General features: G+C 34.3%; 1 protein-coding gene across 8 annotated transcripts in view; it reads right to left on the bottom strand.

Moving 5' to 3' along the window:
* The window catches only part of Ca-alpha1D (Ca[2+]-channel protein alpha[[1]] subunit D), a 438,304-nt gene that overhangs the window by 5,810 nt on the left and 405,865 nt on the right, over nt 1–26,629 (bottom strand). For 5 of the 8 annotated variants that reach the window (XM_074138318.1, XM_074138315.1, XM_074138314.1 and 2 more), the window contains 7 exons: nt 26,476–26,609; nt 26,284–26,385; nt 25,478–25,579; nt 24,249–24,311; nt 12,696–12,811; nt 10,895–11,005; nt 1,429–1,640 (listed from right to left, as the gene is read on the bottom strand). In XM_074138318.1, the coding sequence (XP_073994419.1) occupies nt 1,429–1,640; nt 10,895–11,005; nt 12,696–12,811; nt 24,249–24,311; nt 25,478–25,579; nt 26,284–26,385; nt 26,476–26,609 (840 nt within the window). Of the gene's footprint in view, nt 1–1,428; nt 1,641–7,763; nt 7,805–10,894; nt 11,006–12,695; nt 12,812–24,248; nt 24,312–25,477; nt 25,580–26,283; nt 26,386–26,475; nt 26,610–26,629 lie in introns of all 8 variants that reach the window. The other 3 variants (XM_074138321.1, XR_012461446.1, XM_074138317.1) reach the window with 3 other exon arrangements.

Here is a 26,629-nt window from a genome sequence, read left to right as displayed (position 1 = left end):
TGTGTATTAAACCGAGGACTGAATGGAGGGTGAACTGGACGGACCAATACCGGAAGGGAGGCATTTGGTTTACCGATGGCTTCAAGATGGACTGTGGGACTGGGTCTGGAGTGTATAGTATGGAGTACCCGAAGTACTCATTGAGAGATCTCTTGGGAGATACGCCACAGTCTTCCAGGCCGAGGTTTTTCGCTATTAAAATATGTGCTAAGGAAAACCTGCGGATGGAACCTAGAAATAGGAAGATTCGTATCTTTTCCGACAGCCAAGCTGCACTGAAGGCTCTTGTATCCTTCAGAATGACCTCTTCCCTGGCTTTGGAATGCAGGAAGGCCCTAGAACTACTGGCTCGGCACAATAAAGTCCGACTGGAGTGGGTGCCGGGTCATGTGGGGATCAAGGAGGAATGAAACAGCCGATCAACTGGCCCAGGAACGGAGCTAACACTCCTTTCATCGGTCCGGAGCCTGTCCTGGGGATCATCACGGGTTTTTGGTTCGTGCGGCTCTCAGTGGATCTGGAGGGAGCACGAAAAGAACTGGGTGATGTGTCCTGGGGTTAAACACAGCAAGACTATGATGCCTTGGCTGTGTAAACAAAGAACCAAAGAGATCCTGTGCTTGGGTAGAAATCAGATTACTCTGATTGCAGGCTTATTCACGGGGCGCACGGTAGGTTCAGGAAGCATCTGCGCAAGGTGGTGACTTATCAGCTCGGAACCGTTGTGCAGATTGTGTCAGGAAGAGGAGGAACAGCCTCTCACTTGTTGTTCGATTGCAATCGAGCGTTTGCGCTATGAAACCTTTGGAACGCTGAGGCCGAAGGAGATAGTAGCGCAAAAAGAACTAGTAGGGAAAGTCCTCAACCTCTTTAGGAGGGGAGGGTTCGCTTACTAGAACTAAGAAGGGGCTGGCACAGTAAGTCTCTTGCGGCTGCGGTGCCGTGGGGCGTAGGTCCCGTCCCATCTATTATCTTATCTTATCTTACCTAAAATTCAAATGTCTCTCTTTGCCACTTTTTTATTTAGTGAAATTTTGAGATACGATTTGTTTTCTATAACATATTTCACTTATATCTTTTGCAGAGCATTCTTGAAAAATATAATATCATTCAGTGTAACAAAATCTTGTGATACAAACATGTTTACTTTCTTGTTTAAAAGTAGTTTCTTTTTTTCAATATTTATGTAAAATAAATATTGAAAAAGTTTTCATAAGATTTTGAAAAATTAAACAGATTCTTGAAAAAAACAATTTTTCTTTACTCTCAAACTTAGATATTTGTAATAATTGAATATTTAAAATTATTAATCAGATTTTTAGGACAAAACAACATAGTTTAATGCAAATTCAATTATGGTATAATTAGTAAATCCTGTGCTATAATGCTGACTGACTCCCGGTGCAAGGTGCAGTGTAGTGTACCTACCACGACCATGGAAGGACGCTCGATGCAATAACGGCGACCTTTTCGGCTGTGGCAAAAATCCAGCTACAGCAACCGCCATTGCTTGTGTTTGTGCAACTTTTAGACCTCCGGCTATTCTCGGCAAATGTGCCGAAGTAGGTGAATCCTCACCGTCTTCAACGTCTCCGCCAGGGATGCAGACTAAACGTGTGCCCGATTTCTTCTCATTCGGCCTGGCCGAATGTACAAGTGCAAGCAGGAAAAAAAAAACAACAAAATGCCAGCAAAGGTTAGTTGCAAGACAAATTCAAAAAAACATTTTGTAGAGACAATAAAATAAAATAAAAGTAACCTCTTGTTTGAGTCAAGTTGAACACTCTTTTACATCAAGTTCATGTTTAATACGTATGTTAACGAATACAGACAATCACAAAACCGAAGGCGTTAATAATAATTTTGAACTTTATTATCTTGGTGTGTCTATTAAATTGTTATTTATATAATTGCCAATTGGTGTGCTTTGCTGTGTTCTGCTAATAATCAGGTCACTGCTGGCACATTGATGCAGCCATCCTGACCGTGTTCTCTTAATAAAAAAACCTATCGAAAGCAGCTAACAAAACTTTTAGAAACTATATTTACTTGATACAATACGCGATGAAATACACTATATCGAAATTACTGCACAGAACAGTCTTTGCAACATTTGTGAAAATTAAAGAGTGAGCAAATAGAATAATAATACATATATGTACATAATTACAAAACGTAAAACAGAGCCTTAGTCATACTACATGCCACGCAGAATCTAACGATTCTTTAATATCAGCAACCAGGGCCGGATTTTCCTATAGGCTAACTAGGCTTCAGCCTAGGGCCTCAAGATCAAGAGGGGCCTACATTCTAATTATTAGCAAAATTAAAATTACACTATTCTAAAAACATAACATATTTTATTATATTAACATTTAACAGGGTGAACCTTCCATTATAAAAATAGTTAAAATATTTCCCAAATTTTTCTCAAATATTTCAGAGTTTAAAATTTTTTTTTTTTAAGTGCAATTTGTAACCTTTCACTTCCTTATTTTAAGACAGCCTACTTTAAAAAATTGACTACTGGTCCATCTAAAAGAGATTTCAATGAATTAAACAACTAGATAAACTAACACTGTTGTGAGCTCGTGAACACGTTTTCTTGCAAAACAAACGTAATTACTCATACGAAGATAAAAGGAATCCTGGAAAATGATATACCGTTTGAAAGCCCATTAAACAAGGAAACTTTTTATAAAAAGTGCCAGCACCTAGGTCTGATAATGATCACATAAGGGTCTAATGAGTTTTCTTCAAAATTTCGATTACTTTTATTTTTCCAGCATTCGGAGGAAGATTGAGGCTGTTTGGAGAATAACTTATGCTTCAAAATTAGGAAATTTATCTGTCTTTCTAACCGTGACATCAGAATCGAATTCGGACTAAAACTTTCTGAGTAATAACATTTTTATTGCAGAAAAAGTAATGATTTTAGAAAAAAAACTTTAAAGTGACGTCACTCAAGAACAGTGGAAAATATGAGGTTGGCCAATACGTCATTGAACTCCTTATTAGATGTACTTCACACAGTAGGCCTATGGACAATACTTACTGGTTCACCCTGTATAGAAGTCAGAGATGGGTGCAAACAATAGGGCTAAGGAAAGCCTTAGGTATGTGGGTGAGTAATAGTTAAAGTTACTATTTAAAGACAAGTTTAAAGTTAAACTCCACAAATTTTGCACTGTAAGTTTACCGAAACGTTGGTGAGATGAAACAAAATTTGTGTTTGAATTTATTGATTGACCGCATTTCAATATATCATCAATCAACAACGGTCGAAAACCAAAACTACCTTTTAAATAAATTAATAAGAGAAAAGAAGCAAATAACTGAAATCAAATATTCAACTCCTATCAAAAAATATAATCAGATGGCCGCAGCAATGTCAGTACTGACACTGCCTCACGCAATTATAGTGGATTACGCCTTTGTACCCCAACAGAGCTAATCAAACCTTTGGCATTACCATAAATACACTTTTTCAGGATTTACACAAAGCAAAAAAACCTTCAAAATACATTTATTATTATTATTATTATTATTATTTTTAAATAAAGGCAACAAGGTACCGACATACGAGGGTGTTCAGCATAAGACTACGGTAACTTCGGGAGGCGATTCTGGGCATCATTTGCAACAAAAAATTCCATATAAACTATGGCTCGATTCGGCTCCGTTTTATAGATATTTTTAATTTTATGTTTTTTTAAGGTGTTACTACTTTTTAGCAAAAAGTGGTCTATATTTCTCAAACTATTAAAGCTACAGTTATTTTAATAAGCTCATTAGAAAGAAGGTTAAATTTCCTTTTAAATAAGCTAATTTGTATTCCAAAATAATAAAATTAAGTATTTCAAATTGTGGCCCAAACATAAGAAATAGCAAGTTTCTAATTTTTCCAAAAACTTTGACTTCATTTTTCTCAAAAACATTTTATATGAAAAAACCGTGCACTATTCAGGAAAAACATCTACATACGATCACCTTTCGAACGGTATACAATGCATTGGGGTTATGTTAAACATTGATGCAGAAATCTGTGATTAATTGCAAAAAAGTAGGCCTCAAAACAGCGTCGGCATTATGAAAGGAATTCACCTACCATAAGAATATAACTGATCAGAATCATCAAATCCAGTACGATTTTTTGCAAACGTGTAATTTAATAATTAATTAATTTAAGAACTATATTCAAAAATATAAAATTTACATTATAAATAATAAAATAAAATAAAAAGAAGAAAAATGAATATGATGTTAAATGAGTGTTAGGTACCAATTTCAAAAGAAAGGATTTTCGTTTAACGAGTTTAGATCTGTGTGTTATTCTTTAGTTACCGTAGTCTTATGCTGAACACCCTGTATATTAACTATAACGTAAATTAATTAGTTTTCTTGTATACAATTCTCAATAATAAGCGTCCTGATAAAACTCATCATGCGTGATTTATTTGTGAAATTTGAACAAAACACCATGCTCTTCATTAGTGTAAGTTATTATATATAGAATTTTTAAAGAAAACCAGTCATGGAAAAACTATTGCTTCGATTAAAAATTAAGCTTGTTTTGTGCGATAATTTTTACAATTTAAAGATATGATTTCATGAATGGAGCCGACAAACTTAAATCTGGCCTTAACATGAAGATGCGATTTTGGGATTCAGAATTAAAAAGTCGATGGTGAATTTCTTAGTGTCATTAAAGATGATATACGAGGGTCGTTTGAAAAGTCCGTGCAAAAATAAAAACTACTTAATTTTTTGGGGTAAACCTTTTTTATTTTTCAACATAGTCTCCTTTTAGGCTTATACACTTCGTCCAACGCTGCTCTAGTTTGTTGATCCCTTCCGAATAATAGGATTTGTCCAAGTCTGAAAAATAGCCATTCGTTTCTACAATCACCTCCTCGTTTGAATAAAATCTTTTTCCCGCCAGCCATTTCTTCATATTGGGGAACAAATAGTAGTCCGAGGGAGCCAAGTCTGGTGAATAGGGGGGATGTGAAACGAGTTGGAACCCTATTTCCATTAATTTTGCGACCACAACTGCTGAGGTGTGAGCTGGTGCGTTGTCGTGATGGAAAAGGACTTTTTTGTGGGCCAATCGTGGGCGTTTTTCTTGCAGCTCGGTTTTCAAACGGTCCAATAACGATGAATAATATGCACCTGTAATAGTTTTACCCTTTTCCAGATAGTCGATGAGGATTATTCCTTGCGAATCCCAAAAGACAGTCGCCATAATCTTTCCGGCCGAAGGAACGGTCTTCGCATTTTTTGGCGCAGATTCCCCCTTGGTAACCCATTGTTTAGATTGTTCTTTGGTCTCAGGAGTGTAGTGATGTATCCATGTTTCATCCACAGTGACGAAACGACGCTTAAAGTCCTGCGGATTCTTCTGGAACAGCTGCAAACCATCCTTGCAACACTTCACACGATGTCGTTTTTGGTCAAGCGTGAGCAATCGCGGCACCCATCTTGCGGATAGCTTTGTCATGTCCAAATGTTGATGCAAAATATTATGTACCCGTTCATTCGAGATGCCCACAGCACTAGCAATCTCACGCACCTTCACTCTTCTGTCATCCATCACCATATCATGGATTTTATCAATGATTTCTGGAGTAGTAACCTCAACAGGGCGTCCAGAACGTTCAGCGTCACTTGTGCCCATATGGCCACTCCGAAAATTTTGAAACCACTTATAAACTGTTCTAATCGAAGGTGCAGAGTCACCCTAATGTTTATCAAGCTTCTCTTTAGTCTCCTGAGGCGTTTTTCCTTTCATAAAGTAGTGTTTAATCAACACACGAAATTCTTTTTCGTCCATTTTTTGAAAATCACTCGACTTCCTCGATTCAAACGAATGCCAAACACAAAGAAATAGACCGATCTGACTGAAACTTGGTGTGTGTTCTTCCAAGAGATGCTACTAACTAAACATAACCTCGATACACGCCAGTGGTGCTATCTCTCTGACTTTGCACGGACTTTTCAAACGACCCTCGTATGTATATAACCAGCGCAAAATGCAATCTTCAATAAAGGTGGAGTGCTAACTGCATATGTAAAAACCAATCATGTACACAGGATGACACAGGGAAGCAGGAAATTTCGCAGATTCTTGCAACTCTGAAGCACCGCTTTAAAACTGATCTTGATTAGAACTTTTTTTTTCATTTAATTATTTAGGAAGCGTACACTTTAAGGAAAAGCTATGCGCTTCAAAAACTGCAATTCTGACAACTTTTAAGCATTTTATAATAATAATAATAAAAAAAAAAAAATGTCGCGATGAATGCTAAATTTAAAGTTTTTAATTCGGCGATGAGGATAATTACACGTTACGTGGTCCAAGTGTTGGGGACTCCCAACGGTCCCAAATTGTAGAAAAAGTTAGCACGAGATTTGGAAAATATGACTCCTATAACCTTAATCGGATACCGAAATACGACGTCGGTACAAGCACACAGGCTCTGATTTAAGCCGATGATATAGTACTAATAGCCAATACACAAGAGCAACTCCAGACAGCAGTAACAGAATGGGGAGAAGAACTGCGTCGTAAAGGTTTGATCATTAATACCTCCAAAAGTAAGGTAATGTGCATGAGGAATTCATTCCGATTTACATGCAATGGAAAAGTTCTGCAGATAGTCAATGATTTTGAATATCTGATCACTGACCACTGGTTCAGTCGGGATGGCACAATTGATCAGGAGGTATTAATAATGATAAAGAAAGCTAACGGCGTATTCTACCTAATAAGTTCCACACTGATTGGAAAGCAGGAGTTGAGTCTTGATGCTAAATCGGTGTTATAATCAAACTCCTCAACGGTACTGAAAGCTGGACGATGCTGGAATAGGCAAGCCAGTAAGCTGTAACCTGCTGAAATGCGATTCCTGGGAGCACATCCTGGGTAAAACTAGGATAGACTGCATCAGGAATGCGCATATTAGAGAAGACCTACAAGTACAGCCAGCGCGGTAAATTTTTGAGGCCCGACAGTTGGGATATGGTTTGGCCATGTTTTGAGAATGGAGGATGGACAGAAGGCCAAGCAAATGCTGGATGCTCAGACCCATTGGCAAGAGTGCAAGAGGCAGACCTCTTACTATGGACATTGAAAGTCTCGGCCGAGCTAGAGGAGAATCTCTTGCGGGGATTAGAAGGATGGGCCTCATGGCACAAAGGAGATAGCGAAAGAATAAGAAGTGTGTGAATAGTTTAATACCTCCTATTACAATTAATCTAATTAAATGGGTGCTACACTAAAATAGAATGGATTAAATTCTGATGCAAATTTAATGCAGTCAAATTACTAAAATGACTCATATAAAACAAGCTTTTCGGTAGGTTTCTAAATGGCTGAAGTTACAAGCTGATCTATGAATGAAATGTTGGGTACTAGATGATTTGTGTACCTCTTGTCGTTTAATCAACCCTTATACACTTAACATTTTAAATCATATGTTTTTTGTCAAGGTGATAATTTTACGTTATACTTTTTGTGTTTAGCTGCAGTGGGTCTTACGCCTGAGCAACAATAGTCTTCAAATTAAAATAACATTTCATAACAAAAACAGAAAAATCAAAATAAAATAAAAAAAAAATCTATCGTTAGTAAAACAAAAATAAAATGAAATTCAAATGCACGAAATTCAGAAAATTTATCAAATTTACTTATATATCCAAAGAAAAACCACACTTCAAACACTATTCAAAGCCAAATGATAATTTGTTCTGGCCTATCTTACCGTAACCATCAGGGAGTTGGAGGTAATTCATTGGTCGTTTTCTGAAAAGGTATTTTAATATTGAAATTAATTTTTGGAAGATATTAATAAATGATTTTTGATTTTTTTTAAAAAAAGAGAGAATTTTTTCTAGTCAATCTTTCAAAGTTCGACTATCTACACTAAATAAGCAACAATATTCCTTACATTGTCACAAAGTGATTATACGAGGGTTGAAAATTATATTTACTTTTTTTCCCATGACTGGATAATACACTGACTTTTTTTAAAAAAAAATTATAATTTGAGATTATCGTATAATACAAATAAATTAGGCTCTTAATCATCTTTGTAATATTTGTAAAGCATTAGATAATGCACAACCTTAAGAAAGCAGAAGCAGTTGATGGTGGCGTTTCTGCGACACAGGAGTACATACCAGGGTATAACCTTTATGCTTTTGTTTAACACATACGTAAGTACTTCTACTGTCCCAAGTTATATTTACCAATGTTCAATAAGTATTACCAAGTATTGGTTATCTTTATTGGTTAATGTAAGTAGTAAGAGAAATTTTGGATAATTTCAGTCTTAGTTTTATTTTGTTTGATTTCGTTTTTTGCTTTGTTTGACCTAGGGACTTGGCCATTTTTACGAACTTTAAAATACATTTATAAGAAAAGATTATATCTATGTTTAACATAATTTAAGTTGATATGTAAAAAATAATTTTTAAACTTTATTGTACGTCATCTTAAATTACGTTAATTTTGCATGTAATAACTTTAAAATAATTTGTGAGATTCGGCAAAGGAAGAAAAAAATAAATAAACATCAACTTTGGGGGAAAAAGATTCCTCCAAATTGAAAGAAACTAGGATAAGATGTATTACCGCCTGATAGCTGCCTAGGGCTTTGCAAGGAAGTCCCAGGAATGGCAAGGAGATGGTAGTAGTTGTTAACAATGAGTCTCTGATGCCAACTTCTAACGCGCTCCAGAAATTTTGAGGATGGCTTCAGGAGTTGAAGGAAACTAATCTCACTAAGGAAGAAGGGACGCCAAATATCTCAAGGTAAGAAAAGAAAACCAATCTCCTTCACAAATCCTTGCAAAGTATTCTGAAAAAGACTTTCCTGCATACAAATTCAAATCCAGTTTCTTGTCTATGAAAGCCCCAGAAAAGGCGAGGAGACACCCTGTTGGCTGTAGGGGAAAATCAGCCAACATAACTAAGTAGTTGTCAAGATAAACGTCTTTAATTTGATTTAGTACACAAATCAAAACGAGATAAGAAATGAAAATCACGCCAAGTGAAAATATTTACAGCGTCCAATCGATAAATTATTTTGAAAAAAATCGCTGCACTGGGAGTTGCGGTACTTTGTGGAAGAAATCTCACAAATGTGCTGCATTATACAAGAACAAACTTTGATATTAACACTAAATCTACCGACATTTATGCATAACTATTCCTACCATGACCGGTCAAATGACCGCACTTTAAAATCACTTAAATTTCTTATTTTAGAATGAAGATAATAATTATTTAACTACGAAAAAGCATAGTTTCTTTTGTTTAAAAATAAATCTCGTAGATTTTACTCTTTATTGCACCATTTTTTATAATTACAGGCTTCTCAATTGCATATTTCCCGCATACGTATTTTTTACAGTTTAGACAGCATTTTTTAGTCTTATTGCCTTTGCAGTATCTTATTTGGCTATTTTCCGACCATTTGTTCTTGTACTAGTATTTGTCATGCTTTTGCAATGGTAACACAAATTTTGCCTTGAAATTTCACTTCCGGTAGTTTTTGATACAAAATCCATGCATTTATCCCGGGACTAAGTCTAGGATATTGAAAACTATTTGTTGAGGTCATCTCCGAGATTTTCCACGGTTATATTTCTTCCACGAGCTGTATACATTTCTGCTAATTTCAGAGCGACAAACTCCCTAAGCGGAACTGAAGGTTCTCTGCTTTCACATTTTCCCAAATATGGAAAGCCCATCAAACGCTAGCCAAAATTTGATACCAAATTTGTCCGGTTTATTTGGCATGTACCGAGTAAATCTGCATCTTGACTTTGTTGGGAACAAATGTCCTTGGAAGAGATATATGCTCTTGGTTAGAACAGTTTTGACTGTTCTCTACGAATTTGTTCCAAAATTTAGAAATCAAAGCAAATTTATCGGTTTGTAAACGATGATTTCTTTGATCCAATCGAATAAACCTCGAAAATTTCCGTCTATATATTTCTGCTCACTGTGTTTGAGAAGAATGCTCGTCCCTATTTTTGTTCCAGTGAAAAGGGCAATTTTTCGCCTCATATGCACCACATGCAAACAATAATCCGATAAATGCATTATCAAATTGAGTTTTCGAGAGAATTCTGTTACAAAAATAAATATATAAATAAAATAAAATATTAAATCATAAGTAAATAAAATGAAAATATTCAGCCGGTCAAATGACCGGTCGTGGTAGTTAAGAGGGACTACAAATTTTTCTCAAAAATCAAATATTAGGAAAAGAAGTGAATATTAAAAAAACAATTGTATACATATTTTAGGAAAAGTCGTGAAGTTTAATGGCGGTATGATGACGCTGTAATTAGAAAATTTAAATCAAATTTAAAAAAAAGTCAATTGACCGGTCGTGGTAGGTTTAGTGTTAAAGAATTTATTTCTTTTTAAAAATATTTTCCTGTAAAGTATGCAATTCTGTTTCATTTAATCCATATTGGTGGATCTATTACTGTTACTGTTTAAGAAATCACACCCTTATCCGAAAACAGTCAATGACTCTTTGGCTGTTTCATGTTTTGAAGGATAAAACTTTTCGTAATCCAGATAAATCCAGATTGCTATCCTAAAAAAAAAACAGCCTAGCAAAGTTTAGATTACACCAACAAACGGTCCCAGATAATCAATCCACAAATCCACTAACAATCCAGGCGTTAAGAGAACGAAAGATAATATCCGTCTTATAATTTGTTTACGATGCCTAAATTATTTGCATCTAGTAAAAAACGTTTATAGTTCTAAAAATAAATCTGAACATAATAATTAAAATAATGCACAGTAAAAGCTGAATTAAAATGTTACAAATTTTAGCATGATTGAATGATAGTATGATTGCTGACTTACTCTACTAATTGATAATGATGGTAAGGACGTTCAGCATCTCCATTGCCTATTGTGCGTAAAGGTATGCTAGTGTCCCCGTTCGGGTTTGTCTGCTCCTGTATGGGCGGCGCACTAAGCAGATTTAAGAATATCATTGTAATGTTTGTTCTATATTTTGATTTAATGTTCAAATTTTTTCTAAATTATCGACGTTATTCTCCCCCAAAGCGATGAATATCTACTTGGATGTCCAAAGATAAGCGGTAGAAGATGCACCGCTGGGCATTGCAATGGTTAAAAATATCTTAATACATTTTATTAACCGTACCCTAAGAAGGAATGGTGGTATGCCAAACCGTACATCTTCGCTTCTAGTCCAAGATACCAAGAAATTGTAAGAACTCTAGGAAGAGTATTATATCTTTCTCCAGCCCCTGGTAACTTCCCAATTGTACTTATTCTTCGTTGGATGATGGTGGTGGCGTAGCAAACAGTTGAAAGGTGTATTCGGAGTTCCTTCCAACTGCCTACAGGCGACACACGTTCCACATACACACAGCTTCTTAAGTAACCTGTCCAGCTTGTTATAACTAGTGACAACCCCAGCCGCTTAACCAGGAACTTCCCAACGCTCTCCAAATTTTCTAAGGATAGCTCCTACAAATCAAAAGGAACTTAGCTGTTCAGTAAAGATCTAGGAAGAGAGAGAAGCCGTTAATAAGGTATTTTATACAACCCTTTTAACAGGAAAACCTCTTTTTTAGTCAATGTTGTCGCCATTTTTAGATAAACTCAGAATGGGTCCGGAAAGTCTGTCCAAAAATCTTAAAAGCATATTATGAAATTACCTGTATTTTTTAAAAATTTGTTTCTGCAGCAGATCAATTATGACCAAATTCAATACAATAATATTTTTAAAAGAAGTCATCAAACTCTTTTAATGGGATTGAAAAAATAACTGCCATTTCAGACTAGAAAAATTTATTTTGCCGAGCTTTCGACCTAGGGCTGTGGAACATATTTACAGATTGTTAACAATGATTCTATTAAAATGAATATGTATAATATAACGAAATTTACAAAAATTATTTACCTAGTTTACAAAGTGATATTTTTACATTATAGGGTTGGTGTGTCTTCTGTCTTGTCTGTTCATGGAGTGAGTGTGATCGGTCTGTGTGTGATATGTGTTAGGTTGTGTGGAAGTCAGTGTTGCCAATTGTCAAGTATGTTGTAGTAAGTTGGCGTATATGTTGTTTAAATTGTTCGTGTCTGTTTAGAAATTTAAACTATTTTCCGTCTTAGATATGTACATATATCATTTCTAAGCAAACCAACACACAAAAAAGGAAAGTGAGTGCTAGAAATGATATACATATCTAAGACAGAAAACAGTTTAAATTTCAAAACAGACACGAACAATTTAAACAACATATACGCAAACTTACTACAACATACTTGACAATTAGCAACACTGACTTCCACACAACCTAACACATATCACACACAGACCGATCACACTCAGTCCATGAACAGACAAGACCAGAAGACACACCAACCCTGAAATTACTTTATAAACTAGGTAAATAATTTTTGTAAATTTCGTTATATTATACATATTCATTTTAATAGAATCATTGTTAACAAACTGTAAATATGTTCCACAGCCCTGAAGATGACCTAGTCCCTAGGTCGAAAGCTCGGCAAAATAAATTTTTCTAGTCTGAAATGGCAGTTATTTTTTCAATCCCATTGAAACTATGAATCAGTCACCAAAAAGAATGAAAAACTCTTTTAATTTAAAAGAAAAATGCAAACAAACCTAGTAAATTGTGGAAGTAAGGTGTTTCTTGTCAAATTCGTTATATGATTCATGCCCTCTGTAACGGTTTTCTGTAAAGAAAACGGCAAGTAATCAGTGGAATTGGTCGGAGACACCTGCAATCAAATCGTTTTACGTGATTTACAAAAAAAAAACAACAGTCATTTCTACTTAAGTTAACATTTCATACTCCTAAGATTCTAAATTAATACTAATATACAGATCATTTGCCAAAACTTTTTCTTCTCCCACTTCTCTTATATCTAAAATTTTTGAAATTAATTTAAGGATTCAAATTGGCGAGGAATCGGTCCAAATGAAAACAACAACTCGTCTTTTTGCCAACGTTGCGACAAATATATTGTCTTCTTCAGGATTTGGATATTACAAATACAAAAAATACAAACAATTTAGAGAATCAGTAATATAAAAATCAGTATAATAATAAAAATAAATAAAATAAAATACAATAAATTTTTTATAATTATTGTATTTTATTTTTATATTACTGATTTTATATATTACTGATTCTCTAAATTTTTTGTATTTGTAATATCCAAATCCTGAAGAAGACAATATATTTGTCGAAAAGTTGGCGAAAAGACCAAGTTTGTTTTTTATTTGACCGATTCCTCGCCAATTTTGAATCCTTAAGTTAATAATTTACGGTCACAAAACCTATACATTCATTTTTGAAATTAACACCTCAATACAGGTTTCCAGGCTTGAATAAAATTTACAAAAAAAAAATTAAATGCTTTTAGCCCAATATTCAGTAAAAATATATTTATGTGCACAGAAAATCAAAATGAAAAATTTTAAACACAAAACTCAAAAAGGAACGTTTTGATTTTTTCAAAACCCTTTAATTTTCTTTTCTTTTTTTTTGTCCATCTTTTTTAAAATATAAGGATGTTTTAGATTAAATATTAATTATCAGAAATAGATTCTTGCATTATTATGTGAGTTGAGATCGTCTCTAACTATAATTATAAGGTTTAGGTGTCATTATTCTCTTCATCTAGCATTTTTCTATGTTAAAATGATCTAGAAATAATCTTATTACTTTATAAAAGTACTAAGCAAAAGTATGACTTAAAACTTGCTGTATAAGGTAGCCGAGCGGTTAAAGGCGAGACCTGTAAAGCTAATATGTATTGTGATTTTATTCCCGGTCGTAGGCCTTGGATTTTATTTAATGTTTAATAAAAGAAATTTACAGTAAAGTATGTTTGCTAGTCATCTCCGTCCACAACACCTAATTGGTAGTTGGACGTAAAGCCTGCCTGAAAAAATAGGCAATTACTTTACTTCTGATCGGGGTTTCATAAGAACCACTGGTTTTGGCAATGATGAAAACTACATAAAAAAATTGTGAAAAATGACGCTGACGAAAACCAGTGGTCCTTATGAAATCCCAATCAGTTTTTTGGCCGTAACTCCGCCAAAAATGAAGATACAGCATCGGGGGGCTGGAAAATTTGAAAACTAGATAAAAAAACATTTAATGGGGTATTCCGGATTTCCGCTTACCTAAAATGTTATTAGCGATTGATGCGTTTTAAATGGATCACCTATATAAAAGTTGAATATCCCGGCTGCATAGATATGTAGCCAAAATTCCTCTCATACAGACTGAAGCGATGCCACTCGGACGTTCAACAGAGTACTTTTACAGCACTATGAGATCCACAAGAAAAGGCCTTGGCTAGTTAATTAAAGATTTCAGAGCTCGCCAGCAAGGATAGTAAATTTTGCTAGATTTAAACACATTTAAGTAAAAGCAGATAGAGAAAGAGAAATTTGTGGACTTATCTAGTGCGTGTCACCCTTGCAGTGTCAAAATTAAGAGAATTAGTTTTAGCTACGTTATTTTTTGCCCCTGCATGGAGCATACATTCCCGTCAGAGAGGCGGAGAATAATTTCTGCAGACATTTTTTTTATCCTGTTAACCAAACTTGAAAAGAAAAGGATTGTTTTTTTTTGTTTTGGCATGAATTTTTTGGGGTAAACCTTTTTTATTTTTCAACATAGTCTCCTTTTAGGCTTATACACTTCGTCCAACGCTGCTCTAGTTTGTTGATCCCTTCCGAATAATAGGATTTGTCCAAGTCTGAAAAATAGCCATTCGTTTCTGCAATCACCTCCTCGTTTGAATAATATCTTTTTCCCGCCAGCCATTTCTTCATATTGGGGAACAAATAGTAGTCCGAGGGAGCCAAGTCTGGAGAATAGGGGGGATGTGAAACGAGTTGGAACTCTATTTCCATTAATTTTGCGACCACAACTGCTGAGGTGTGAGCTGGTGCGTTGTCGTGATGGAAAAGGACTTTTTTGTGGGCCAATCGTGGGCGTTTTTCTTGCAGCTCGGTTTTCAAACGGTCCAATAACGATGAATAATATGCACCTGTAATAGTTTTACCCTTTTCCAGATAGTCGATGAGGATTATTCCTTGCGAATCCCAAAAGACAGTCGCCATAATCTTTCCGGCCGAAGGAACGGTCTTTGCCTTTTTTGGCGCAGATTCCCCCTTGGTAATCCATTGTTTAGATTGTTCTTTGGTCTCAGGAGTGTAGTGATGTATCCATGTTTCATCCACATTGACGAAACGACGCTTAAATTCCAGCGGATTCTTCTGGAACAGCTGCAAACCGTCCTTGCAACACTTCACACGATTTCGTTTTTGGTCAAGCGTGAGCAATCGCGGCACCCATCTTGCGGATAGCTTTGTCATGTCCAAATGTTGATGCAAAATATTATGTACCCGTTCATTCGAGATGCCCACAGCACTAGCAATCTCACGCACCTTCACTCTTCTGTCATCCATCACCATATCATGGATTTTATCAATGATTTCTGAAGTAGTAACCTCAACAGGGCGTCCAGAACGTTCAGCGTCACTTGTGCCCATATGGCCACTCCGAAAATTTTGAAACCACTTATAAACTGTTCTAATCGAAGGTGCAGAGTCACCATAATGTTTATCAAGCTTCTCTTTAGTCTCCTGAGGCGTTTTGCCTTTCATAAAGTAGTGTTTAATCAACACACGAAATTCTTTTTCGTCCATTTTTTGAAAATCACTCGACTTCCTCGATTCAAACGAATGCCAAACACAAAGAAATAGACCGATCTGGCTGAAACTTGGTGTGTGTTCTTCCAAGAGATGCTACTAACTAAACATAACTTCGATACGCGCCAGTAGTGCTATCTCTCTGACTTTGCACGGACTTTTCAAACGACCCTCGTACGTATATACACACACACATTATTTATATAATTTGAGCATTAAGTAAATCAAGAACTTCTTTATATTCAGTTTAAAGACCAAGTTTCAAACAATTCACTTTCAAATTTAAGTGTAGATAATTGTTTATCGAACTACGAGAAAAATAATTAATTTTTTACATTTAGATACTGTTGCATATATTTATTTATGTGATTTATTATTATCACAATAACAATTTTACTATACATTGTATATATTATTGACACACCTTCAATCTATATAAATAAAAATGTAAACGTTCATTTGTTCAAAATCTTAAATCTCTGAAAGTTCTGTACCGGTTGCTTTGAAATTTTGACACAATGTTTCACTCAAATAAGGGCGTGTAATGATCCTATTATGTAGATGACACACCAGTGACAGGTAAAAAACAGTGCTATCTGTTGGACGAAAAAACATCACACGCTATGCTAATTATTTTACGATTCCATTTCAATGTTTCCGATTGCATTGTTAAATTGTATGTTCATTAGATTTCAACATGCAACAAATTGCCCTGAATCCACCGGCTACAATGTTAACTGCTTTCTTCACGTTGCGTTTGCCGAATACACTGCTGTATTCGGAAGTGCCTACATATTACACATGGAATGCGAGTAGAAAATCATTTGAATGAACAACGCAAACGAGGAGAGCGAGTCGACGGACAAGCTGACATATTTAAAGAAACTACGAAAGGCAGACTGTACAACGTGCATCCCAATCAAGATGAATGCTTCTTTCATAAATAAGCATAACGTCTTCCAGCAATTGAGATATTGGAAAAGCGTGTATTATAATAAAATAATACAATGTTAGGAACAGCCACTAGGCCAATGTATACACAATAGGCCGGCTAGTCTCGCAAGTACAGGTTTAGAAAATAGGGAAAAATACAAAATCTTCATTAGTTTTGCTGGAATTTCCATAATTTCTGTTTCGAACATTGTACTTTAATGCCAACCGTATATTATACACATTAGGTCGGCTGGTTTTGGATCTAGTAGTTCAGAAAACAGGGAAAAATACAAAATCTTCATTAGTTTTGCTGGAATTTCCATAATTTCTGATTCTAACATTGTACTTTAATGCCAACCGTATATTATACACATTAGGTCGGCTGGTTTTGGATCTAGTAGTTCAGAAAATAGGGAAAAATACAAAATCTTCATTAGTTTTGCTGGAATTTCCATAATTTCTGTTTCTAACATTGTACTTTAATGCCAACCGTATATTATACACATTAGGTCGGCTGGTTTTGGATCTAGTAGTTCAGAAAATAGGGAAAAATACAAAATCTTCATTAGTTTTGCTGGAATTTCCATAATTTCTGATTCTAACATTGTACTTTAATGCCAACCGTATATTATACACATTAGGTCGGCTGGTTTTGGATCTAGTAGTTCAGAAAATAGGGAAAAATACAAAATCTTCATTAGTTTTGCTGGAATTTCCATAATTTCTGATTCTAACATTGTACTTTAATGCCAACCGTATATTATACACATTAGGTCGGCTGGTTTTGGATCTAGTAGTTCAGAAAATAGGGAAAAATACAAAATCTTCATTAGTTTTGCTGGAATTTCCATAATTTCTGTTTCTAACATTGTACTTTAATGCCAACCGTATATTATACACATTAGGTCGGCTGGTTTTGGATCTAGTAGTTCAGAAATCAGGGAAAAATACAAAATCTTCATTAGTTTTGCTGAAATTTCCATAATTTCTGTTTCTAACATTGTACTTTAATGCCAACCGTATATTATACACATTAGGTCGGCTGGTTTTGGATCTAGTAGTTCAGAAAATAGGGAAAAATACAAAATCTTCATTAGTTTTGCTGGAATTTCCATAATTTCTGTTTCTAACATTGTACTTTAATGCCAACCGTATATTATACACATTAGGTCGGCTGGTTTTGGATCTAGTAGTTCAGAAAACAGGGAAAAACCCAAAATCTTCATTAGTTTTGCTGGAATTTCCATAATTTCTGTTTCGAACATTGTACTTTAATGCCAACCGTATATTATACACATTAGGTCGACTGGTTTTGGATCCAGTAGTTCAGAAAATAGGGAAAAATCCAAAATCTTCATTAGTTTTACTGGAATTTCCATAATATCTGTTTCTAACATTGTACTTTAATGCCAACCGTATATTGTACACATTGGGTCGGCTATATTTGGATCCAGTAGTTCAGAAAATAGGGAAAAATCCACATCCAAATCAAATTCGTGCATTGTTTGCAATCATAGTGACCACCTGCTCTCCTTCATCTCCAACAGAGTTATGGAAGAAATATAAATCGCATATGGCTAAAGATATTTTCTGTCGAATATGTAAGGGAAATCTCAATATGAGCATGGATTTCATAGCAGAAATCTACAAGGAATCTGATTGATGATTTGTGGTTAGAAATCGCAAACAATCAATCGGGAATGCCATTATTTTAAGTAAAAGTCATAAATCTAACGTGGCCGAGATTTCGAAACTAAATTCAAAGGCATAATTTAAAATATTTTTTAATATTGAAATTTAAAACATGTTAAGTTATTAATTCCTACGAATATAGATGTACACATTAAAAAATATAATTGCTCTTTGAGCATAACGCTATATTTTCGCTATCATATCAGTATAAAGCAGTCGTTAGAGTAATTGTAAAAGTTAAAAAATGATACTCATCGAAATGAAGGCTATCCAGTTAAATAGTGGAGCAGATTTTCATTAGAGAACACTTGGGTCATTAGAGTCCTCTGGATGTCATATCAGTATTTTAGAGATCATTAAATAATACTAGTGGTTATTAGAGTCATCTAGAAGTTATTACAGTATTTTAGAGGTCATTAAATAACACTAGTGGTAATTAGAGTCTTCTAGAGGTCATGACAGTATTTTAGAGGTCATTAGAGAACACTAGTGGTCATTAGAGTCTTCTAGAGGTCATTACAGTACCTTAGAGGTCATTAAATAACACTAGTGGTAATTAGAGTCTTCTAGAGGTCATTACAGTACCTTAGAGGTCATTAAATAATACTAGTGGTTATTAGAGTCCTCTAGAACTCATTACAGTATTTTATAGGTCATTAAATAACACTAGTGGTAATTAGAGTCTTCTAGAGGTCATTACAGTACCTTAGAGGTCATTAAATAATACTAGTGGTTATTAGAGTCCTCTAGAACTCATTACAGTATTTTATAGGTCATTAAATAACACTAGAGGTAATTAGAGTGGTTATTAGAGTCCTCTAGAACTCATTACAGTATTTTATAGGTCATTAAATAACACTAGTGGTAATTAGAGTCCTCTAGAAGTCATTACAGTATTTTAGAAGTCATTAGAAAACACTAGATGTCATCTCAGTTTAAAAAAAAAAAAAAAAAAAAATCAATTCGCATCTAAAAATTATACTTAACTACTCTTTAACATTTTAAGAAGAAAAATTAAAAATAAAAATTGAGATGTTCATTTGAAGAAATTTAATCTACATGCAGAATCTCTAGAGCTAAATTATTGAACTAATTTTAACAAAAAAAAAAAATAATAAAAAGACAAACTCTAATAAAAAAAATGTAATCATTATATATATCAATTATGCCTAGCGCCTTAACATTTTTATTTTTTGAAGCATTTAATAAAAAATAATATATTTTGAATTTGCCCAAAATTTAGGCGCACTTTATAAACCAAAAAATTCTTTCTACGGAAAAATCACTCAGCATGACGCTTAACTACTTTTTATAAACAAATTAAAAAATAAATAAATTAAATTAAAGATTGTTTTATTACGTAGAAAGCATAATCAAGAAATAAATCAAACTAACTCGGTGCTTGAAGGAAAAATATTGGAAGCTCATTTCCAAAAAAAAAAAGTATAGCTGTAACCATCAGAAAATTGGTAAATCCTTGGAATTATTTATTATTATTATTATCACCTAGTGACTCACTGGGAAAATTTTAGCGATCCAGTAAACAATTCTTGATTACGACGATCGGTAGGTATTCTTGCCATCGAATTAAAGTGTGCTTGTTTCGGAGATGTGTGGCAAAATGTGATGAAATTCTATTATTGTGCTGCGAGTACATGTTTCAACATGTACTTTTCTGCTATCATTTTATGATTTCTTTCAAGTTATAATTGAGCTGCTATTTTTGAAAGTGGTATAAGTCCATTTTTCCATGTATCGAGATATTTAAGGTTTTGCATTTGAATTAATTTAAAAATATTCGTAAACCTTAATCTATTCAAGTGATGTTATTAACACTATACACCTTTTTAATTTTATTATTAAATAATAATTATTACAATTCTTAAAAAAATAAACGATTTTTTTAGCTCCAAATGGACTTATACCACTTTCAAAAATAACATATTACAAGAAATGAAAACAGGAGTAAATTTAAGTCCATATTTTTATAGACATTATAGCTTTACTGAAATGGGTTTTTATGTAAAAAGTAATAATTAAAATGAAGACATTTAACTTCACGAATAACCAAGTTTATTTTTTTTTTTAATTTCAGTTATATTAATAATATAAAAATGAAAATTACTTCGTTAAGATCTTTAAAGCAAAAAAAGATATTTTAAACTTATTTTCTTTTACAGTTAGCATAATATCTGCTAACGAGCAGCGTACACTGAAGTAGCAATAATCAAAAATAATTTCAATAAGAAAGTTGTTTTAATTATAATTATTAGAAATGGACTTATTCCACTTTCAAAAAAAATATTTTTGTGATAACATTTTATAGTCCAAATTCTTTTGTTGACTTTACAAAAAAAAATCGTACTCCATTGAATGTACGAGGGTCGTTTGAAAAGTCCGTGCAAAGTCAGAGAGATAGCACTACTGGCGCGTATCGAGGTTATGTTTAGTTAGTAGCATCTCTTGGAAGAACACACACCAAGTTTCAGCCAGATCGGTCTATTTCTTTGTGTTTGGCATTCGTTTGAATCGAGGAAGTCGAGTGATTTTCAAAAAATGGACGAAAAAGAATTTCGTGTGTTGATTAAACACTACTTTATGAAAGGCAAAACGCCTCAGGAGACTAAAGAGAAGCTTGATAAACATTATGGTGACTCTGCACCTTCGATTAGAACAGTTTATAAGTGGTTTCAAAATTTTCGGGGTGGCCATATGGGCACAAGTGACGCTGAACGTTCTGGACGCCCTGTTGAGGTTACTACTTCAGAAATCATTGATAAAATCCATGATAAGGTGATGGATGACAGAAGAGTGAAGGTGCGTGAGATTGCTAGTGCTGTGGGCATCTCGAATGAACGGGTACATAATATTTTGCATCAACATTTGGACATGACAAAGCTATCCGCAAGATGGGTGCCGCGATTGCTCACGCTTGACCAAAAACGAAATCGTGTGAAGTGTTGCAAGGACGGTTTGCAGCTGTTCCAGAAGAATCCGCAGGACTTTAAGCGTCGTTTCGTCACTGTGGATCACCCTCGGACTACTATTTGTTCCCCAATATGAAGAAATGGCTGGCGGGAAAAAGATTATATTCAAACGAGGAGGTGATTGCAGAAACGAATGGCTATTTTTCAGACTTGGGCAAATCCTATTATTCGGAAGGGATCAACAAACTAGAGCAGCGTTGGACGAAGTGTATAAGCCTAAAAGGAGACCATGTTGAAAAATAAAACAGGTTTACCCCAAAAAATTAAGTAGTTTTTATTTTTGCACGGACTTTTCAAACGACCCTCGTATGATTATAAATATGGAAAGAATGTGTCTATATCTTACTGAAATTACCATTTACTTATTTTTTTTAAAAATTGGACTTATACCACTTTCAAAAATAACAGCTCAATTAAGGATTTGATGATAATAAATTTGTAATTATCTATTTAAGGTATATTGGATTATCCCATCTGGAAATGTTTTGTATTTTCTGTATGTACTCTGATAATATGAAATCTAAAATAGAAGTGATGTGACCCACCAGTAAAACATTTTTTGAAAAAAATTGAAGATTGACCCACTAGTAAGAAACGTTGCCGACCACTGTGCTAGACCTTTTAAGAGGATGGTACAATAAGCCTCTCTGGCTAATTGGCCTTTGGAAATAAGATCCGTTCCGGGTCCCACAAATATTATGTCCAAGGTGTGTAACTCTTCTGAGCAGAAGAGTCTTCTTTTGCATTCAACCAATGAAGCTTGCTTAAAGCATTGTCCCAAATGATATCAGCATCAAAAAGCGTGACCATGCCCGCCCTTAGGACGCACAGAACTTCCTCTCATTGACATTGCAGTTTCTCCTGACTACTCTGCAGTCCTAAATGTAGATCGTTGCTCTCCTCAATTTCTCTTCTTGAGGTCATCCCTTTTCTAAACTAAGATTTTGCTGAGAATTTTAACGTAAGAACGACGAAGCTTAAGTATTTTGACCAGGAGTGGCGCTTTTAATTCAGATAACCATCTTTGGATAGCCTCTTGAGGTTAGTTTGTAATGACGTCGATCCATTATGGATTGATAAGAGGACAATATATTGTCGTCGAAACAGTATAATGCTTGCTTGCACTCTATGTAAAGTTGCCACATCTTCAGAATCTAATGGTAAAATCCAGGATTTACCTATTTTCGGGCTTTCATAGTAGTATACAGGGTGTATACGGAGGAGTGGTGGAAACTTGGGGAGGTGATTCAGCAGCTCAAATGCCACAAAAAATATTCTATTCACTTTGGCCCGATTCTCAATAGTGTCCAAGATATTTGCATTTTTAACTTTTCCGTCGATATTCGCGTTTTCCACCATAAAAACGGTCGTAACTTTTCTATCCTTTATCCTACAACAAATCTGCTTATTCCAAACGAAAGAGCATTAAATTTGCTCAATACAGAGCCTCAAAACGTTTCTTGTAACAATGAAATTTTTACTTTAATGTCTAAAAAATTCGTTCTCTATGATTTTTGTTAAAATTTTCAACTGCATTTTTTCAATGATTAATGAATCAAGGAGTCACATAATTTCAGAAAAAGTTGCACATTAATTGAGCTTCAAGACCATATGGATTTTTTTGGATTTTAATAAAACCCTACCCCGAACAGAGTGGTGTAAATGCAGAAAACTGGGATTTTGCAAACTGACTTTTCATTATTAATTTATTCAAATGTCCATTTTTACCATTTTAGTAACCATTTTAGTTTTTCACAATTATTATTTTATAAAACGGAAGTAAAAAATAAAGTAGCAATAAAACACAGAAGTGAAAAAGTACAATAGGCAGGTGCCTAGTTAAAATTGCTACAAAAATCGTTCGAACTATTCAAACAAGGAAGTGGGAAAGAATTGTGGCAAATTTTTAGTTTCTTGACTACAATTGTTTGTGCAACATATTTTAACGACAAAATGGAGGTTTTTTTTCATCAAAGTTGATAATTTATAATTCAAAACCAATCAATTTTTGGAGAAGGAACAAAAAAAATATAACTATTTTATTTTTGAATTATTGTTAATTAATTAACTTTGATCAAAAAAACTCCATTATGTCATTCAAATAAGTTGCACCAACAGTTGCAGTCAACTACTGCGTTTTATTGCTACTTTATTTTTTACTTCCGTTTTATTAAATAATAATTGTGAAAAACTAAAATGGTTACTTTTCTTTTTGTTCCTTCTCCAAAACTTGACATTTGAGTAAATTAGTAGTGAAAAGTCAGTTCGCAAAATCCCAGTTTTCTGCATTTACACCCCTCTGTTCGGGGTAGGGTTTTATTAAAAACCAAAAAATCCATATGATCTTGAAGCTCAATAAATGCAGAACTTTTTCTGAAATTATGTGATTCCTTGATTCATTAACCATTAAGAAAATGCAATTGAAAATTTTAACAAAAATCATCGAGAACGAAATTTTTAGACATTCAAGTAAAAATTTCATTGTTATAAGAATCGTTTTGAGGCTCTATATTGAGCAGATTTATAGGAAATTTAATGCTCTTTCGTTTGGAATAAGCAGATTTGTTGTAGGATAAAGGGTAGAAAAGTTACGGCCATTTTTATGGCGAAAAACGCGTAATATCGACGGAAAAGTTAAAAATGCAAATATCTTGGACACTATTGAGAATTGGGCCAAAGTGAATAGAATATTTTTTGTTGCATTTGAGCTGCTGAATCACCTCCCGAAGTTTCGACCACTCCTCCGTGTACACCCTGTATATTTTTTTTCAGTTTTTAATTTGAATGTAGCATACCACAATCAACTAAAATAAAGAATAAAAGGTATGCAATAAACTTTCTGTGGCCTACTGCAGTAAATTTGAGCTACCTTTCTAAGATTTCTTGCAGGTACATCCAGATGACTCAGCTGAGGTATTAATGATATTGAGTACTAAAAGGAGAAAAATCATTTATATATGACAAAAATGGAACATTCTAAAAAAAAAAAATGTGCGTTATATCTAAGACAGATTGGGTAGGTACCACGAAAAATTTTATAAAGGTGATTTGGGGTACGATTGATTTCTTCTCGTGGAAATCTAATTCAAATCAGTGATAAACAGTGATTATTATTACTATTATTCTAGGTCAAAATAGCAATATCTAAGCATTGTAGCAAAAAGATCCGGGTAACAAGATTTGGGGCTGTGATTAATGGCAGGAGGCAGAGCCCAAGATGGACGAGTGGGTTGCCCCATCATCCGCAAACAGGCTTACTACTTATTTAGGCAATAGGCCTGTTACCAATTGGATTATGATATTCAGATGCAGGATATTTACTAGTTTTTTCTAAAGAAAAAGCAGCGCCTAGCGGCAAGTTCAATGTTTTAGGCAAGAATATGTATCCCTATTTTGGAGGCCATAAAATTTTTGGAGAAAAAATGATTTATTTGATGGTTTACATCATGAGGAAAAGAGGGATCAATAACCCTATTTAAGAGACCAGTACCTAATTGTAGGATAAGTGAACAGCCTATGAGTTGAGCTCTGAAGAATTCAAAGATCACTAAGGCTGGCTAAGCCATGTCTCGGGCAGCTATGACCAAAAAAAGAAAAACTATCTGAGGCGATAAGCTTAGATAGTCTAGGAGATTCAGTGAAGAAAACTGTAATACTCGTATTGATGGACTGCAACTAGGTGTGGAAAAAGAAATATTCTTCTAGATGATCTTCCTAGATGTCTAGGATATTTCTTAGATATGTTGGAAGAGAGTATTATTTTGTAGTACAAATAATGGTTCAAAAGGATGTCTCATCCTTAATTTAAATAACTTTTAAATGTCCTAATCTTCACTACCAAATGCTTAATGTTTGGTACCGGCACTAAAAATACAATTTTGGTAAAAAAAAGAAGAACAAAAACCGAATTAGTACAAAGAAAATAGTGGCCATTTTATTTTAGTAGGAGTGGGAGACAAACAAGTTCTTTCATGTTCACATTCTTATCTAATTATTGAAATCTAACGTAGACATACTAAATTGTCAATCATTTTTAAGTATGATATATGTATTCACAGCCCTTAAATAAATTTATACATGCTATGAGAATAAACTTACCTTAACATTGGAAGGAGTGACTTTAAGTGAGCGTGCCCTGTTGAAACTGCCATGTCCGCGACGCATTGACGACCAAACACTACCGAACAGTGAATGGTTGCGCTGGAAATAAGCAAAATTGTATAGAGAACTTTTAGACACAGATTCCTTACCATCAGCTAAAATGTTACTCAATAACTCTGTAAATCTAAGTATACAATAGCATCTAATGATTACAACTGATTATGGAGATTTGTTTTGCTGAATATTTCCTTTCTCCTAAGATTGTGGATCAACGCATTAAAAAGGCATCTAAAATTGCCACTGTTATAAACCAATTTACGACAAAGATAACAATTACACTGGATACAAAATGCTTTTGTTAAATTGTTAGGAAAAACAACAAAATGTCTTGTTCAGCAGAGCACTATAAACTGGAAGTCAAATATGATTAACATATGTTAATTAACATTAGGTGGCTTCAGTATGAGAAAGAAAAACAGTTGTGAGGCGCTAATGGCCACCACAGTGCATTCTTGTTAATGCAAGAGTTTGATTTCGAAATAGATTATTGCATCACTGAAGAAGAAATGACCCCTTATTCTTTCTGAAATAGTTGTACCCTAACTTCCAGAGATAAAGAGTGATTTGTTTCTGTCCTCAGAAAATAGGGACCAAATAGGCTACGAAAGTATAAAGCACGCAGCATCAATTCAACGTCAACGGTCATCCAGCTAGCATTTTTGCAGCAGCAGATTGTGGATCACATTATCAAATCAGCGTCAATTTATTTAATATTAAGATTTTCTGTAACAATGTACACTTACTCTGTGCATAGGTTCTGGATTATCGTCTAACAGTTCTTCCAGATTACCTGAAATGGCTCTCTTCAATTCGGGACCTGCGTCGTGCAGTGTTCGAAGACCAGCCTATCAAAAATAAGAAGTCATAAATCATATAAATTATTTATATAACAGAATAAAAACAAAAACAAAAAAAGTAGAGCACTTAAAGCTGACCTGCAGAGTGACAGTGTTATGGGATTCTTTATCGCCATCTTTAAGCTCCTGTTCTTTTCGTTTTTTAAATCTTCTAAAATAATCTTGAATAAGAAATGTAGCGTAGAATTTTCCTACAGTTACTTCGTCATCAACTGAAATATAAACAAACATA

This window comes from Rhodnius prolixus, unplaced genomic scaffold (genome assembly GCF_049639745.1).
Source record: "Rhodnius prolixus isolate KJV_2025 unplaced genomic scaffold, Rpr scaffold_11, whole genome shotgun sequence".
NCBI lineage: Eukaryota > Metazoa > Arthropoda > Insecta > Hemiptera > Reduviidae > Rhodnius > Rhodnius prolixus.
The sequence above is the reverse complement of the archived record's forward strand: the minus strand, read 5'-3'. Positions and strand labels throughout refer to the sequence as shown.